At 40.1% G+C, this 19,002-nt stretch overlaps 1 protein-coding gene across 1 annotated transcript in view; it reads left to right on the top strand.

Annotated features, from left to right (window-relative positions):
• Positions 1–16,817, top strand: part of LOC126456772 (transcription initiation factor TFIID subunit 9-like) — a 103,624-nt gene extending 86,807 nt beyond the window's left edge. The window contains exon 5 of the mRNA XM_050092541.1: positions 16,407–16,817. Within this exon, the coding sequence (XP_049948498.1) occupies positions 16,407–16,555 (149 nt within the window). The 3' untranslated portion in view covers positions 16,556–16,817. The remainder of the gene's footprint in view (positions 1–16,406) is intronic.
• Positions 16,818–19,002: the final 2,185 nt, after the last annotated feature.

The following is a 19,002-nucleotide window of genomic DNA, read 5'->3' as shown; positions in this document are numbered from 1 at the left end:
AAGGGACCTCCCCATCGCATCCCCCTCCGATTTAGTTATAAGTTGGCACAGTGAATAGGCCTTGAAAAACTGAACACAGATCAATCGAGAAAACAGGAAGAAGTTGCGTGGAACTATGAAAAAATAAGCAAAATATACAAACTGAGTAGTCCATGTGCAACATAGGCAACATCAAGGACAATACGAGCCAAGGAATGCCGTGGTCCTGTGGTTAGCGTGAGCAGCTGCGGAACTAGAGGTCCTTGGTTCAAGTCTTCCCTCGAGTGAAAATTTTACTTTATTTATTTTCGCAAAGTTATGATCTGTCCGTTCGTTCATTGATGTCTCTGTTCACTGTAATAAGTTTAGTGTCTGTGCTTTGCGACCGCACCGCAAAAGCTTTTGCGGTGCGGTCGCAAAGCACAGACACTAAACTTATTACAGTGAGCAGAGACGTCAATGAACGAACGGACAGATCATAACTTTGCGAAAATGAATAAAGTAAAATTTTCACCCGAGGGAAGACTTGAACCAAGAACCTCTCGTTCTGCAGCTGCTCACACTAACCACGGGACCACAGCACTCCTCGGCTCACACTCTCCTTGATGTTGCCTATCTTGCACATGGACTACTTAGTTTGTATATTTTGCTTATTTCTTCATAGTTCCACACAACTTCTTCCTGTTTTCTCGATTGATCTGTGTTCAGTTTTTCAAGGCCTATCCACTGTGCCAACTTATAACTAAATCTGAGGGGGGTGCGATGGGGAGGTTCCCTTGTTAGTGGAATATTTCCAGATTGTCTGGATTTTCAGTAAGTCAGATTATATCAGGTCCCACCTGGTATGGATGAATGAAGTTCTTGTGTAACAATTAATTAAAGTTGTATTTCTTTTATTTTTCTTATGGTGGTAATGAAATACTGCCCCCCCCCCCCCCCACACAAAAAACACACACACACACACACACACACACACACACACACACACACCTCTGTCAGTAGTAATCATTACTGAAAATGCATTAATATTGCGAGGGTTGAAGCTAATCAATTGCCTACCTTTCTTCTTGGAAAGAGGAAATACTCAAATTGGCTTCACAAAAATATATTCCACTTCTTAAAACTATTGTCTATTCAGAACTGTAATGTTTCGTTAAAAGCAGCAAAGGGAAGAATGTGAAACATTCAAAATTAACCCAAACCACACCAGATGTGGATATTCATTTTTTTTTAGACACATTCTTGTCATCCTGAACTTGTAGTGATTACAGTGAGAGAATTGTTGTGAAAGAAAATCTAGATCATCACAGTAGATAGTATAATTACAATAATACGAAAAACATATTGTACAACAGATAAAGAGGAGTAGGCCTCATGTAAGTAAATGAGAAGGGAATTTTCTTTCAGTGGAACAAACTATTGGCATGTTGACAGAACAGTTTTTCATCAGTTACAGGCAAATGTGCAGTGTTTCTCTTGAAACTGGTGTTGATCCTTATTGCAGTGTTAATTAATTCATCAGCACTGGACTTCTTGGAAACTCGAAACACCGCACATCCAGAACTAACTCTCTCATAGCTTTGAAGTTCTGTTCTCATAAATATGGAAGTTCAGATGATGCAAAATCCAGCATGAAATAATGACAATATTATGAAAAGGATAGTTGCTACTCACCATGTAGCACAGATGCCGAGTCCCAGATCAGTGCAACAAAAAGACTGTCAGCAAATAAGCTTTCAGCCAAAAAGGCCTTAATCAGAAATAGACAAAACACACACACACACACACACACACACACACACACACACACACACCAACACCAACACAAACACCAACATGACTGCAATCTCTGGCTGCTGAATCCACAGTGCCAATTTGTAATAAATCCTATCGCATAGAACTGAGAAAGTAACAATATTCTGATAAGGATAGATTGCTACTGACCATAAAGGTGACACATTGAGTTGCAGGCAGCCACAAAAAAAGACTATTACACACTTATCTTTTGGTGAAAGTCTTCTGTGGCCAGAGAGAGCAGTTGTGTGCCTGAGGTGTACTTGCGTGCAGGAATGTGTGTTTTCCTTTCGAAGAAGACTTTGGCCGAAAGCTAAATGTGTAAACAGTCTTTTTGTTGTGCCTGTCTGCAACTCAGCGTGTCATCTTTACAATAAGTAGTAATCTATCCTTTTTGTAATAGTGTTGATATTCCAATCTGGACTTTACATTGTTTGGATTACATTAATAAATTCCTCTCTAACTGTATACAATACTGATGTTATCAATGTGAATGGACCAAGACTTAATGGAGATTTAACATTTTCATTATCTAATTACAAGCTCAGTCACAAAGGTTTTGATTTCTGATAATGACATGATTATTAGAGTAGATGCACCAAATAGCTGTTTATAATAAGTAATCTTTATTTACAACAGACTGTTTCGGCTTTATCGCCATTTTCAAGTATGTCTAGATTGATGTGACATCCATATTACGTGGTTAGTGGACTGTCTGATAACTGTCACTGTTTTAATAAGATGGTAAATGATGTCAGTATGTTGAAAATAAAATGTTAATTATGATGTGACAGTAGTTTGACAGTAAGCGTGGAACTGTCAAACTACTGTCACATCATAATTAACATTTTATTTTCAACATATTGACAATATTTACCAGCTTATTAAAAGAGTAACATTTATCAGACAGTCCTCTAACAGTGTAATATGGACGTCACATCAATTTAGATGGACTTGAAAATGGCGATAATGCCAAAACAGTATGTTGTAAATAAAGATTGCCTATTATAAGCATTATTTGGTGCATCTGATCTAATAATCATGTCATTATCAGACATATATTATGCTGGAGGCTCTAAAGAAAAAAAACTTCTAATTTCTTGTTATTTTTAATTATTGCAATAATGCAAAACAAGATTTGTGACACTGCAGATCCCAGCTTCTCACACCCGTTAGTCATTGGCTATAACATTGCTATGACCAGCACTGCAAAGTGCTGCATCAACTGAGAAATATAATACTACATTTCACGATCTTTTAAACTCTTTACATAATAGAAAGCAAACAGCATTTAGTGAATATTATGAAAGATGGCTACTATAAATACATTGAAATGAAAATTTATAATTACCCATTGTAGCTAAGGTGGAAAGAACATCAGAATTACCATCGATATCTGGAACACTGCATATTCCCCTTCCTAAATGAGCAATATAGATTTTTATGATTGCTACTTTTTAATTCTATAACAAGTCAATTACAGCACAGTGCTGGATAAATGAATCTAATAACTTACTCCTCAAAGTAATAGAATTTAACATGCCAAGTTTTCTTGCTGTTTGACTATTACACCACAGTAGTCTGTTATGAGATTATCATTCTGTAATAATAATTTTATGTGCCTCAACAGCCTGATACATTTCACTTGGATACCACTCAGGCAGTTTGAACAAACGTGTTGTGACATTACTACAAGAACGCTGATACAACATAATAATTTTGTGTGACTCAGTGGCCTGACGCTAGTCTTTCACTTGGATGCCACTCGGGCAATTTGAACATACATTGTGACATTACTACAAGAATGCCAATACAGCCACAGTACAACATGTCATTCAACTAGGTGCTCATTATGTGCCCGATGTCTTTCAATCTCTTAATAATTTCAGTTGAAATGAAAGCTCTAAATTTCTTTACAACCCATCATTTAAATCTCTGCACACTATGTGCTCAAGGTTTACTTACTTCTTAATACTCACAATAAAAGTGAGTTGCAATTTCTTTACAAACATTAATCCAGCTTACACACATATACACTCAGCCACAATTTCGCTTTTAATAAACACAGTAGGAATGGATTTGTTTTCCTCATAATGACACATTATTCAAATCTATGCACATTGTGTACCTGTCTCTTTCTACCTTGTAATTACAGTAAATGAATGACAAGAGCTTTCGTTTTTCCACTGACAAAACCATTTGTTCAAATCTCTGGCAGCACATGTGGTTTCTTCCACTGTCTTTACAACTTGGGCCTGTTGCTCTTGAAACTACGAAATTCCTGGGGGCTCATACTCGATGAGAAACTTTCTTTGTCCTTCCATGTGTCTTACCTGGCAGCCTGCTGTATGCGGTCCCTCAATGTCATACGTGTCCTCAATGGTACTTCCTGAGGTGCGGATTGAACCAGCCCCCTCCGTTTGTACCAGTCCCTTGTCCATTCAAAACTAGACTATGGGTATTTCATTTATCGATTTGCACATCCATCCATCTTACGTAGTCTCAATACTATCCACCATTGTGACATCCGTTTGGCCACTGGCACTTTTTACACTACTGTGGTTGAGAGTCTGTATGCAGAGGCTGCCAAACTACCACTGCCCTACCGCCATGGCTTCCTCCTCAGCAGATTTGCATGCCGTTTGTCTGCCATGTGTGGCCACCCATCCAATGCCTCCGTCTTTGATGACCCCAGCAAGGGATGCGCCCCTCTTCTCTGTTGCCTCCTGAAGCTCACTTTTGACTCTTGCTCCAGCAGCTTAACTTCACACTACCTGCAACTTTCCCGGTGGGTGTGAACCCTTCACCATCTTGGCATCATGAGGCTGCCCATGTTCACTTTGGCCTTCCTAAGCACATAACTTCAGTCTCGCTCTATCGCCATCAGTCTCACGACCTTTGCATGGAACTCCATGATAGTACCTTTGTGTACACTGATGGCTCTTGGATTACCATGGTGCCAGGTGTGCCTTTGTCAATGGCATTGAAGTTTTTTGGTATCGGCTTCCAGAAAAATGCTCGGTATTTGCAGCAGAGCTGTTCACTCTATATCAGACCATGCAGTTCAGCCAGTGACACAGGTTTTTCAACTGTGTCATCTGCTCAGATTCTCTTACTGCCCTTCAAAGTTTGTGTGTGCTGTACACTATCCATCCCTTAGTCTAAGGGATCTAGGAAAGCTGTCACTTGTTCACTCTTGATGGATGTTTATGTGGGTTCCTGGTCACATTGGTCTGACAGGAAATGAGGCTGCTGATGCTGCTGCCAAGGCTGCACTCCTTGTACCTAAGCCTCCTAGTTCTCACATTCCCCTGATGATCTCTGTGTTGCCATGTGTCAGCAGGTGGTGTCACTTTGGCATCACCACTGATCTTCCCTTCATGGGAACAAGGTCTGAGTTGTTAAGCCTCTCGCAACAGTCTGGACAACCTCCCCTCAGCCCTCTCGCTGCGAGGAAATCATTTTAACTAGGTTCTGTATTGTGCACTATTTGTTAAGTGGTGGTCCTCCCTACTACTTTGTGCACATTGCACTGAACTTGTGAGTGTCCGCCATTTCTTGACGGAATGCCCCTTTTTTTTAACAGCTTACATTCCTGTTTGTGTTTGCCATCTGAGTTTTTGACCATTTTAGCGAACAATGTGCGGTCTGTCAACCGCATTTTACTTTTTATCCATTGTAGCAATATGGCGAAGGCTTTTTAATTTTACTTCTGGACCTCCGTTTCTCTAGGGCGTATTTTATAGACCTTTCTCCACATCCCTGTTTTTGGCTATCTTCTCTTCCATCGATTGGCGTCGACATGTAGTCGTTTTTAACTCCTCCCTTTGTCTTCGTGTTCTACAGTTTTGACATGGGTGTGTATGACTCTAGTTGTTTTTGCACTCTGAAACAAAAGAAAACAAAAACAAATAATCTGTTATAAACTTTTGCACCAGAATATGAAACTCCAGTTTGAGCTGTAGAGAGTGGTATATGGTCAATTTGGAAATTGTTTCTACTTCTAATACTGTGGTTGTGAATTGTTGAGTTCCTTGTAGAATAAATCCTTTTTCTAATTAGCTGGAATTCCCCTGAATATTATGATCTAGGGCAAAACTGAAAGTGTGCTAGCGATCCTTCACAAATGTCAATATGGCGAGAGTGATTTTAATTGAAAACCAGGCAGAACTGAGCTTTTCGGCTAACTTAGCCACTTGTTGGTACAACAGCAGTTTATTATCCATCTGGATGCTCAGGAGTGTCTCACATGGAGCCCTGACCAGTGTATGGTCATTGATCTTTACTTCTAATACCTGTAAATCATTTCTATTTGTTTGGAATTGCATAGTAAAAGTTTAGGTAAGATTACAGGGTTAAATTGTTACCTGTGAACAAGTTAAAGGCTGTCCCACTATTCTCCTGGCTGTGTTTGGGCACTTTATAGGTTTTTTGTGTCATCAGCAAACATTACAGTTTTTGAAGAGTCCTCCAATGCTGCAGGTGAATCACGCATATAGACTGAGAATAAAAGTGAGCTGAGCACCTTACCTTGCAGCACACTGTATTTAATGTTTTCCCACTCTGAATTATCTCTTATTCCTGTCGTATAATATGCTAATATGACTTTCTGTTTTTTGTTATTATGATATGACTCCATCCATGCAAGAGGAAGACTTTTAATGGTGTACAATTATAGTTTCCCTTATGACCAAAGACCTTAGTAAGATAGCAGAAAATGCCAACAGGGTAAACCGAGCGAGGTGGCGCAGTGGTTAGCACACTGGACTCGCATTCGGGAGGACGACGGTTCAATCCCGTCTCCGGCCATCCTGATTTAGGTTTTCCGTGATTTCCCTAAATCGCTTCAGGCAAATGCCGGGATGGTTCCTTTGAAAGGGCACGGCCGATTTCCTTCCCCATCCTTCCCTAACCCGAGCTTGCGCTCCGTCTCTAATGACCTCGTTGTCGACGGGACGTTAAACACTAATATCCTCCTCCTCCAACAGGGTAATTTTTCTAGAATTGAGTTCATGAGATCATATATTTCCTTCTCAGTAGTGAATTCTTTACAAAAGTGAAAGTGAACTATCGCTACAAGGTTATTATCAAAAAGATGCTTCTTCACTCTTTTGTAAGCTACTTTCTCAGGAAGTTTTGATAGCAAGGGAGATTGGTCTGTTAGAACTCTGTTGTTAATCTCCACTTTTGTATTCTTTCTTCAAATACAGTTCCTCCAATAGCTAAATGCTGTTTGTGTTCCAAAACATTCAGAAGTTCAGTAGTTTATCCAGCACTAAATACCTTAGTGTTCTGGCGAGAAATGTTTATTTGACAAAGAGATATCTTCTTTAGTTTCCTTGAAGTGGTTTTGCATTCGTTAAGTGACTATTGCCATCACTCTAGCACTTCAGGGAGCTCACAACTCTTTCAAGAGTATGTGTGTGGCAAGTATAGACCACAATTACTGGACCATTTTCTTCCCTTAGTGTGCTGCAGTCTCCCATTACAGACTATCCTTACTTCTCTTACTACAAAACTCATGATGGCAGTCCTTGCTCTTGACCTGGGTCTTTATCTAGGTTGTTCATTCTTTCATTTAGATCTTTTCCCTTTATTTTTCATCAAACTTTCTGGGTAAAGTAATTTTTATCTCATTTTGGGTTTAACTACTATTTTTCCTGTAGTGTGAATTGTTTGGGGAGGGACACATTAGATAGCATCAACTTACCTACATATCCTCTATTACCAACAACTTGGTAGACACACAGATGTGTTTAAAGTCAATGCGCTCGTGGTTTTGTCTGTAATGAATCTTGCCTCCTAAAAAATTTCGTCCAATTGTGTTGTCTCTTTACTGTGGGAGTCAGCACTGGCACAAACAAGGAAAGAGAGAAGTTTGAGTGGCTGGTGGCAGGAATCCAAAATATCTGTACAAAACAATGAAACACTTTCAGATTAATAGGGCACTTTATTTCTAAAAAGAAAAGAAACATAACTTCTCATTATAAAGTGCTTTCCTGTGCCTCGTACATACACTACTACTACTACTACTACTACTACTACTACTACAACCACTCGCAGAACACAGGCTAAGTATTGTCCTCCTATTACTGAGTACTGATGCTCTCAAAGTGGCTGAGCAGCGACGAGGCGGCTGGTTTAATCAGCATTGACAGCAGGCACGGAACTCTGTCTTCCTGCCCGCTCTTTCCATTGGCATGCAGGTCAGCCCATTTTTGATCTGTTTCGCAGCACTGCGCTGGTCGGTGTGCAGTCGACGCTTTAACACTGGAAAATATCGACTCGCAAAAGAATTCTGAATGTTTTTCACTGAACGAGGGCCTGGCTGTACAGATGTAGTGCAACAAAAGGTTCAAGTATGCATCTGTAGCCTGAGTAATTTTCCTATAGTGCAGTGGAAAAGTCTGTAAACGTTCAGTGTCCTGCGCATCTATCTGACAACAAGATGTAGCAGTAGCATAGAATTCAGAACCAGGACAAACAGGAAGACAAGAAAGGGTGAGCCGGTACAAGATTTTGTACTGATACAGTGATAGTAACAATGCCCAACATGGCAGCTTCTGAGCCATGCACAGCAGAACAGGTTTGGGTGGATGAAACAAAAGACTGAAGTGGCTTATGGTCCATCACTAGGTAAAACTTCTGATCAAACAGATAATTGTGAAACTTTTATCAGGCCGTAGATAATACAGAGTGCCTTCTCGAGGTGGGAATAATTACATTGAGTCTTGGTCAGTAATTTGCAAGTGAAAGCATTCGGCGTGTCCTGTGATCCAAATCTGTGTGAGAGCACAGCTATGATACCATACGAAGAAGCATCCACTGCTAAAACCACAGGCTTCGCGGGATCAAAACGAACAAGGCATCTGCCACTCGACAAAGCATTTTTAAGTTTCTGAAATGCATCCTGACACCCTTTGGTCCAAACAAAAGGCACATGCTTTCGGCACAGAGGATGCAACTGAACCGCGATCTGGGCTGCATTGGATATAACCGTATATAAAATGTCAGCTTCCCAAAAACTGCCCACAATTTCATGTTCTGCAGGTCAGGGAGGTTCCAGATGGCCAGCAAATGTGAGTGAAAGGGATGAGCAGCTTGGCAATTAAGAGCATGGCCTAAGTACTGAATTTCAGTCTGAAAAAAGGCACATTTGTCCAGGCAACACTTCAGACTGGCAGCTGAAAGCACTTGAAAAAGCGCGCAAAGTTTATTGTATGTTCCTCTGGTGTACATCCTGACACAATATCAACCAAGTAATTTGAACAAAATGGAACTTTTGCAGTAAACTGTTCTAAATAGCATTGGAATATGGCAGGTGCGGAAGTGCTGCCAAAAGGTAAGTGCAAAAATTTGAACATCTCTAAATGTGTGTTGATGACGAACACTTCCTGAGACTTCTTGTATAGTGGAATTTGCAAATATGCATTGTGTAAGTCAATCTTTGAAAAATAGCTTCCTGCACCAAGTCTGTCCATTAATTCCTCAGGGCAAGGCAACGGATAAATATCCATAATTGTTCGTGAATTCACAGTGGATGGAAAGTCAACACAAAGTCTTCCAGAAGGCTTTGGTAAGATGACTAAGGGAAAAGTCCATTGACTAGCCTGGATAGGAGCAATAACACTATTGTCTTGCCATTCTTTAAGTTCATTTTCAACTTTGTCTCTAAGTGCGTGAGGGTCGAGACACAGCCGATAAAACTGAGGTTGCACATTGTCTTTCATTGTAACATGTGCCACAAAATTATTTGCCCTGGCAAGAGCTTCAGAAAATAAATTGGGAAACTCCTCAGTCAAATTAGTAACACTGTCTTTTGAATTGAAAGTAGAAACAGGAAGTACAATGTCGTGAATACAGAGACCAAACAAATTGAAAGAATCTAACCCAAAACTATATTAACATTCGCGATCATAAAATTGTATGTGTCACCGTTGTGGTTTGAAACTGGAATTGGCAGGCAAATTACATGTACCAAGCACCAGAATGTCCTGACTGTTATATGCAGTAAGTTGCGTGCGAGATTTTGTCAACTGTGATGAGCCCATCTGCTCATAAGTGGCACATTTAAGCAATGTAACCGAAGCACCACTGTCCAACTGAAGTCGCACATGGTGTCCGGCAATGACTAAGTTCACAAACAGTTTGTTTGACTATCATTGCACAGCACTTGGGCTGGGTGAAGGCATGTTCCGAAGTTGGTCATTACTAGTACCGGTAGCCGGTTTAGAAAAAAACTATGTTCACTGAGCGAGAAGGTGCCCACACTTACGAGAGCAAATGTGGGTAAAGTTCTTGTTCTGTTGCAAGCACACACAGGACATGACCTGGCTTTCTACAAGCAAAGCAAGCAATGGTGCTTCGGTTACATTGCTTAAATGTACCACTTATGAGCAGATGGGCTCATCACAGTTGACAAAATCTTGCACGCAACTTACTGCATATAACAGTCAGGACATTCCAGTGGTTGGTACATGTAATTTACCTGAATGGCAGTTTTGTCTTTTATGCATGGAAAAGCACTGGGGTCATGATCTCCCAGTAGACACACTTGTTTACTCTGTCCACAGTGAGGTGGCCTGTTTGCACGCAGTGGTTGGTTGCAAGGCCATAACTGTTTGTTACTTTGTGTCACACTGCAAATCAGAGCCACCTCAAAAATTTCCATGGCATTACCACATGAGTTCTGACGTTCAATAATTTATAGCACTTGTTTCAAAGGGATCATAATGGGAATTCATTAATAAATCCTACTGTCTGGTACATTGTATGTAATTGCATCACTGTAGTGCTGTTCACAGCTACATTGAAAAGACACTGCCGTGTCAAACCCTGAAGTTCAGTGACCCACTGATAGTGTTTCACAGTAACTTGTGCTTGATGTGTAGCGCAGTGATTGTTGACCTGATGAGCACTGGTTACATTCCTGTTGTTGTTCATTGAAAGCTTGGAACGGCATGATGCAAGGAAGTTGTGCCATGTATGTGGCTGGTTGTTGTGACAGAGATGATGCAGCAGCTCGTGCATTAATGAGATGCAGCAGCTTGTGCTTAATGAGCTGTTGGACTGCCGTCAAACATATTGAGGATAAGTTACGCAAGTTTGCTGGATTGGAAAAAATGAGAAATTGTTCCCTGCTTATCAAAACATCAATGGCTATGTTAACAACAAGCACTTTTGAAATGTGACAAACATTGTCACTGCACATAAAATTTCAGTATGGCTGAAGGTATTGCATTCCACCAAGACTCGATACCTCAGAAAGCGACAAATTGTGAACCAACCTAGGAAAGTGATGAGTCAGTTTCATTCTCCAAATCCAGAAAGACCTGAAGGACAATTGAAACGACCCAAGTGCTTTTATCCTTGGTTTTGAAGGCAATATATTACCCAAGAAAATTAAAGTAATAGTTTAGAGATGCAATGTTAAACCTTGTGTTACCCCACCTATGAGATGAGATGTTTTCAGAGCCTACATTATGGTCACTTGTCCTCTAGCTGCAGTGTTGAACCTATATGTGGATATATTGGAAGGGCTTTACCCAGGAACCAAACATGACAACATGTGTTAATTGTCCATACCAGCGTTCTCCATGTTCTAGGCCTGCCTCATGCTCAAATAAGAAAGGAAGATCCAAGAATGTAAAACACTAAACTGATTACACCAGAAAGAAGTATGAACATCTTCCCTCCATCAACGTTATCACAGCTTCTGCAGGTACTGTGATCAGTTTTATACCTGATACACCTTCTAGCTACATCCATGCAAATCATTCAACCACCTATCGGAAGGAGAGGCTGCTAACTCCTTTGGTCCCCAAACCTATAGCACCAGCTGAGGCCTCCATGCTGATGCAGCCGAAAACAATTTGAATGTCTCTGATCCCAACATAGGAGAGGACACCATCCAAGGCATCCTCCTCCAAACGTGAAACAGAGATGTGACCTCACACGAACTAGTGGACCGAAGAGCATTGGGCACTGTATTGCAGAGAAGCCTGGTCATAATCCAATCCAGAGCTAAAAAGACAGCAAAATCTCACACAAACTCTAACTCACCAGAAACAAAAAGAAAGAAAAGAGAACAAAAACTCAAACCAAAAAAATATCTGACCAAATTGGATCCCTGCCTGACATAAGGAAGAATCCTCGTACGTGGATTTTCCACCAACCTCATACGAGGTGCAAGGCCAAGTAGCACAGTTGTGCATGCCAGCTAATTGCATCTGTGTTGCAGTACAGGAATAAAATTTCTTAGAAGACCTTTTCTATAGTGTTAGACATTACCAAGCCTATTACAATACTCATGTCGAGAGAGAGAGAGAGAGAGAGAGAGAGAGAGAGAGAGTCTTGAAGCATATTCACACTAATAAACTGTAACATCTACAGCAAACAGCTACCACTAAACACCAGACTAAAAGCTATAACTGTCTCTATCCACATATTGGGAAATATCTTATCGAGCAATAGCAACCCTTATAGTATAACTAGCCCAACCCTTTATTTGTTTAATGGGGGACTTTATTGCCGACAATTCTTTGTGGAGGAGCAGTGCTAGTAACGTAGAGGACAACTGTTTTTCTCTGAATTTGAACTCTGGCTATTAAACACAGGAGAACAATCACACTTTATTGCTGCCTATGGCATCTGCTATGCTGTTAGAATGTTTGCAGAGACCTGTGAAATAGTGATCACTTTCTGATGGTACTTTCCTCACCAAATCAAAACATCAGTGAGTTTTTACCACGTTGGTCCCTTAGAAGAGCTAATTGGCCAGCATATACCTCCAAAGTGCAAGTTTGAGTCACTGAGGAGAAATATGGTGTAGGATTCTACTTCTGTGAGCAAAGGTAGTGCAGAAGTGATACCATTTTCCACACACTGTCCCAAATAGAAATCCATACCCTTGTGGTCCTATGAAATAACCAGGGCCATTGGTGAATGATGATGAGCACTAAAATGCCATCACTCTGTGACCAACTTAATTGCATTTAAGTGACTTGCAGTGCATGTTCAATTTTTAATTAAAACAGAAAAAAGGATGAAAGTAAAGTGAACACTATGTCTCCTCTATGAGAGTACATACTTGAGTCTAGTTTAAACTTTGACAGATTTGTACACCTTGACTACCCACAGCAGTTTAGCATTTCACAGAGTAAAGACGTTATCACTGTGTCTTTGGATTGCTGTACATATCGCTGAGAAAAATATCAATCCTTTAATTACCGTCCTACCTTTACAGACTACTGACATGTAGCAGAATGCAGCACTTTGTCGTTTCACTCCCACCACCTAAAAACTTATAATGCTCTTTTTACTGAATGGAAACTCAAAAGCCCTCGTATAGAGAGATGTCCCCGGGTATTCTACAGAATACTCAACCAATGCTTCGATGTCTGACCAACAGCAGTTAAAAGAGTACTGTGTTGTGGAGCATCTTAATTGAATGTGGCGAGAGGGAATTTTTCTCTCCAAGTTGACGGAGAGCAGAGTGGCCCCTACCTGATGCTGGGAATAGACATACTCAACTTGGATAATTACAAACCAGTTCATCAGACAGTTACTTAATGTAAATTGTTATAATGGTATCTAGGTAACTATGCTAGTGCTTAGAATCCAAATGACTACTTTCTCCATAACAGTGCATCCTCTGACAATTTCAGTTTACCATTGACCACTTTCTGGGACTAGAGTCTGCAGTTGCGCACCGACAACACCTGTGTGCTGTATTCTTTGATATCCAAAAAGCATTTCGATTCTACAGCATGCTATCACATTTTGTCAATATTGCACAAGTGTGGTCTTTGGGGTTGCCTACTGATTTTTTTTCCTACAGCACTTTTTACCATTTGGTATATTTCGTGTACAACTTGGCACAATTCCTAGTACCCAATATGTCCAGGAGATGGAGTCCCACAGGGATTGGTGCTGAGTGCTACCCTCTTCACTGTGCCCCCCCCCCCCCCCACAGTCTTATTGCCTTTACTTGTCGATGATGTCTGTACATATTACAGATCTCCATCACCATGTAGTTTGTAATGGCAGCTTCAGAATGCCACACAGAGGATACAAGATTGAGCCCAGAAGCACACGTAGTGTCACCAACATAATGCATGTTGTGTATTTTTGTCTGTACTTTAGTATGTACCTCCCCATCCACAGCTTTACTTAGGAAACCAACTACTTGAAGTAGCTGACTAACTTCGCTTTTTAGGATTATTATTTGCAGTAAACTAACATATGACAACACCAGGATAATTGCATGAAGAAACTGAACCTACTCCACTTGCTCCTCAGGGAATGGGTTTTGGGGGTTTTATGACTCTTTTAGAGCATGCCAATTTTATCGAGCTTGGCTATGGACGTGTTGCTTGTGGTTCAGCAGCTCCATTGTACTGGGTTTACTAGAACCTGGATTCGATAACAGCGTAAAACTAGCAACTGGAGCCTTTCATACAAGCCCAGTCAACAGTATCCTTGAAGAAGCAGGCATCTCACTTCAAAGAGTACAACACTAGCTCCTTCTGCTCAGCTAAGCGATCATTATCAACTATCAAAAATGTAATGAGGGAAAAATGAATGTCTATATTCCTCCATACGAGTGCTAATTTCTTTTATCTTGTCTTCACATTCGTTACACATAATGTATGTTGGAGACGGTAGAGTTGTTCTGCTGTGAGCTGAAAATTCAGATTCTCTAACTTTTCTCAGTGTTTCAGGAAAAGTATATCAGATCGCATTTGAGTTCACAGAGCGTCTCTGTAACACTTGTCTGTTGCTCTAATCTACCACTAGCAAATCTACAGGAAGCCTCAGAATTGATTCAGTATCTTCCATTAATCCAAATCTCGTGGCGATTCCAAACACTAGAGCAGTACTCAAAAATTGGTCACACTAGTGGTCTTATGCAGTCTCCATTATAGATGAGCTGCAATTTCATAAAATTCTCATAATAAATCAAAGATGAACATTCGCGTATCGTACTACTAAGTGTTTGTTTCATTTCATATTGATTTGCTATGCCTGAATATTTAATTGTATCCAAAAACAAAGATGATGTAACTTACCAAATGAAAGCATTGGTATCAACATACCAAAACTTTCGTTTGGTAAGTTACATCATCATTGTTTTTGGATATATTTTTCCCACGTGGAATCTTTCCCTCTATTATTTGAATATTTAATTGACATGACTGAGACGAGTAACACAGCACTAATAATGTATTTGAACAGTGCAGGATGTTTTTCCTAGTCATCTGCATTCGCTTACACTTTTCTTTATTTAGACCCAGGTTCCTCTCATCATAACGAATGGAAATTCCATCCAAGCCATCTATGCTTCTGCAGCTACTCAGTAATGGTATGTTTCTGTGTACTACAATCTCATCAGCAGTCAGTCACATGTTGCTGCTCACCCTGTCCATCAGATCCATTTATGTATATAGAGCACAAAAGTAGTCATATCACACTTCCCTGGGACAAACCCTCGCAGTTGATAACAACGTAGTGTGTTCTCTTACTCAAGAAATCTTCGAGACAATCACATATTTGGGAACCTATTCCATATGCCTGGAGCTCTGTTAACAATCTGCAGGGTGGCACCATGTGAAACACACTCCATAAATCTAGAAATGCGGAATCTGTGTGTTTCCCTACATCCACAGTTCTCAGGATATCATTTGAGAAAAGGGCACACTGTGGCATGAAGACTCCACCACTTACCACTAGATATTTAACTTTCTATACGACAATTATAGAATTCACTAAACTGTATATACAGAGGGCTCCAAGGTCAGTTTAATGTGCAAGGCCCGGTACCAGATATGATCGGCACATTTACTTCAAAACTGACAGCTGTATTTTGAGCTCTTCAACACACTGGAACTCTCTCAAACCTGAACTTACTTGTATGGAGTGACTCATTGAGTGGACTGCAAGCAGTAGATCGAAGATGCGCTGATCTGTAACATTCACAGCCTGCTATAGGTCTTCCATAGAAATGAAATTTTCCTGTGGATGCTGAATTACTCGGATATCATGTCAATGAACTTGCCAACAGACTTAGTGGAATTCCATGATTAATTTTGGTGTTTGTTAAGCTACACCTGCAGATGTACTGTAGCATCTTGCTAGAGGAGCCAAAACAAAATGATGTAGTGAATTACCATACACTAATTCATTTTCGGCAACAGTTGAAATGTTTTAGCTGTCTCAGGCTGATTCATTTCTCTTCTTTTGCCGTCGGGACACGGCTCAAGACTTCCACTGCTGCCAAAAACGAATTAATGTTTGATGCTGCATGTTATTAGTGTCCTGTTCTATTTTGCTTTAACTTTTCTAGCATGATACTGTGGTATCGTGACTTGTTGATATCAGTCTCTACCAGGTCTGCTGGTATGCTTCTTTTTTTTTTTTTTTTTGTTTCTTTTCAAGGTAACAAAATTTTATGAACACACCTCCTGTGTAAATCTAATGATTTGTCACCATGCACCAATTCATATAATTGCTGTCAACCTTTCTACAGAATTTGCATAAATTATTTTAGCAGTGCTAATCGTTTATTGATGTTCCATGTAAAATATTTTTTTAACTTAGACATAAAAATATTGTTTGATTATCTTTTTTCCCAGGACCCAGCATCCAGAAACCTGTAACCAAGCCAAAAGTCCAAATAACGTCAGGTACTGGCACCTTAAAACTGGAGGATAGTGACACAAGTGGGGGAAGCTTAAAACGAAAGCGAGAAGATGAGAGTGAAGATTATGATACTTTAGAGTGAAAATGTGTGAACTGGAAGAGATTGTGTTTCAGTTAACTATGTTTTTGAATGGATGATATTGTACAATTAGAGAAACTTTGTTTTCACTACCTACTATGTTAAATGGCTTTTTTTATTATTATTTTTTATTTATTTTATGTCCTGAAGAAAATTGTGAGGTGACAGTTAGTGCTCGAGACGTAAAGTACTGTAGCTACTTTATTATTATTGTGGACTTCAAGATATGCATTGTACAATTCAATTAAAAATGGTTCTGTTTTCATCAGTGCTGTCATTCTTTACTCTTTGGTGTTAAAATTACTACCCTGTTTCCTGTCGCATGTAACAAAATTTTCACAAGACAACTCTAATATTTTAGTGTGGTAATAACTTTGATCATATGTTGCAGTTGGTGTATGGTACTGCATTCAGTCAACACTAAATGAAACAAAATAGCTGAAGTAATTGTTGGTACTGAGAGCGGCAAACAGTGACAACATGGGAGATCATGTCACACACACACACACACACACACACACACACACACACACACACACACACACTACTTTACATGGCATCCACAGTGATCCTTATAACAGGTTTTAATACATTTTTTAATCTGTGCACATTGTGCGCCAGTCGAATGCAAACTTAATGTGAACACAGACCAACTATGACACTAACAAGATGAAACCAGTAATGTTTGATTTTAAGCATTATCGATGAGTAATATATTTTCTGGTTTCCCCATTGGCCCCATCGGCAGTTTTAATGGATTACAAAATACAGAGCCTCAGTAATCCAAAAGCACAGGGTAACGCTCAAGTAAACTTGTTACTCGACCCTTGGTTGCACATCATTAACTCCCTGGTTCATGGAAGCCTCTGAAATATGTCATACAAGCCATAGGTACCAAATGCATGAACAGATTAATACTTACTTTTTATTTATAAAATACATACACATTCGATATATGCAGCAACCCATATGCAATTGTGATGTTGTATTTTATTACATCCAGTTTAGCACCCTCATATGTCACGTGTAATTAGGCGAGCACGGCTGTATATTATAATCACAATGTCTAATAAATACAGTACTCTGAAAGATACTTTGTGAAAAAAATGTAGTTTTATACTTTTGTTAAACTCTATAGCTCCACAATCTTTCTGTCTCCACTTACGCACACATTATTTGTGTCTCTGGCCACTGAGCCAAATTGAACGGCCAGAGACAGTGGTCGTGTGTGTGTGTGTGTGTGTGTGTGTGTGTGTGTGTGTGTGTGTGTGTGTGAGAAGGCCTTTTGGCTGGCAGCTTAAATGTATAGCAGTCTTATCATTGTGCCTGTCAGAGGCTCTTCATAATTAAGTGAAGAATGAGATTGATTAGTGACAATAGAAGGCATTAAGGAAAATTTTAAAAATGTTGACTGGGATGAAATTTACAGAGAATACAATGCCAGGTCTAAATTCAACATGTTTAGTAATAAGTTTGTAAAGATGATTGAAAGTAGTTTCCACAAAGAAAAAAAGCGGTACTAGGAAATCTTGGATCACTACAGGTAACAGAGTGTCTTCAGAATGAATGAGGGAAACCTACAAAATAGCCAGAACAAGTAAATATCTCAAAGTGCTTATATGTTGTTGTAACAGTGTAAGGAATGATGTACAAAACCTTAGCAGTATCCACACTGTTATAGCAAGAACAAACATGATGCATGGAACATAGTAGTTAATACAGCAAAATGTAAGATACAAGTTGTGCATAACAATGAACAAATTTACTGGACAGCAGTAATACAGGTTACGGAATAGGCAGAGTGCTCTTTTGCGATCACTTAAATAATACTTTTTCTTTAGCAGCTCACCAGGGGACTGACCCAGGTGGCCTCTCTAAGCAGGCCTGTGAACTGTATGGACACATGCTCTCTGGAATCGTGCATCATGAGTAAAGCTATGTCGTTCGTCCCTTCTAGGGTGTGGGAAAGCCACACATACGTATAAAACACTAGACACAGAAAACGTAGCCCATAAGAAAACAATGCTACTGTGGGGAGGAGGGGGGGTTGTCTGAAGCAGCTTGCAGCTTCAGGGGACCTGCCAGATGCATCTGAGTTTTAAATGTTTGAACCATGGGTTTGGTCTCGCCATAGATTGAGGATGAAACGGGGGAGTTATGAGATGGCAAACACAACTACCGTAACAAAGAGATGCGAATTCTCAGGAAACAAACTGGGAGCCTTATCGATAACCATGGTATACGGAAGTCCTGCAAATGTAGAGCTGCAGCACGTGGTGAGCAGGGGTGGTTTGGCGCATTGTCCCCCCACTCATGAGAGGCCATAGGGAAGGATCGCGGATGGTGTCTCCCTAGCGATGTCTTCGTCAAGGTCAGCAGTCGGCGCCCCTTTCTGCGGCGCAAACTGGACAATCTGCGATGCAGGAGCAGGCATCAGCAATGGAGGTGGT

Source organism: Schistocerca serialis, chromosome 2 (genome assembly GCF_023864345.2).
Source record: "Schistocerca serialis cubense isolate TAMUIC-IGC-003099 chromosome 2, iqSchSeri2.2, whole genome shotgun sequence".
In the NCBI taxonomy this organism is placed as follows: Eukaryota; Metazoa; Arthropoda; class Insecta; order Orthoptera; family Acrididae; genus Schistocerca; species Schistocerca serialis.
Note: the sequence above shows the minus strand (reverse complement) of the source record. Positions and strands in the feature narration are given on the sequence as shown.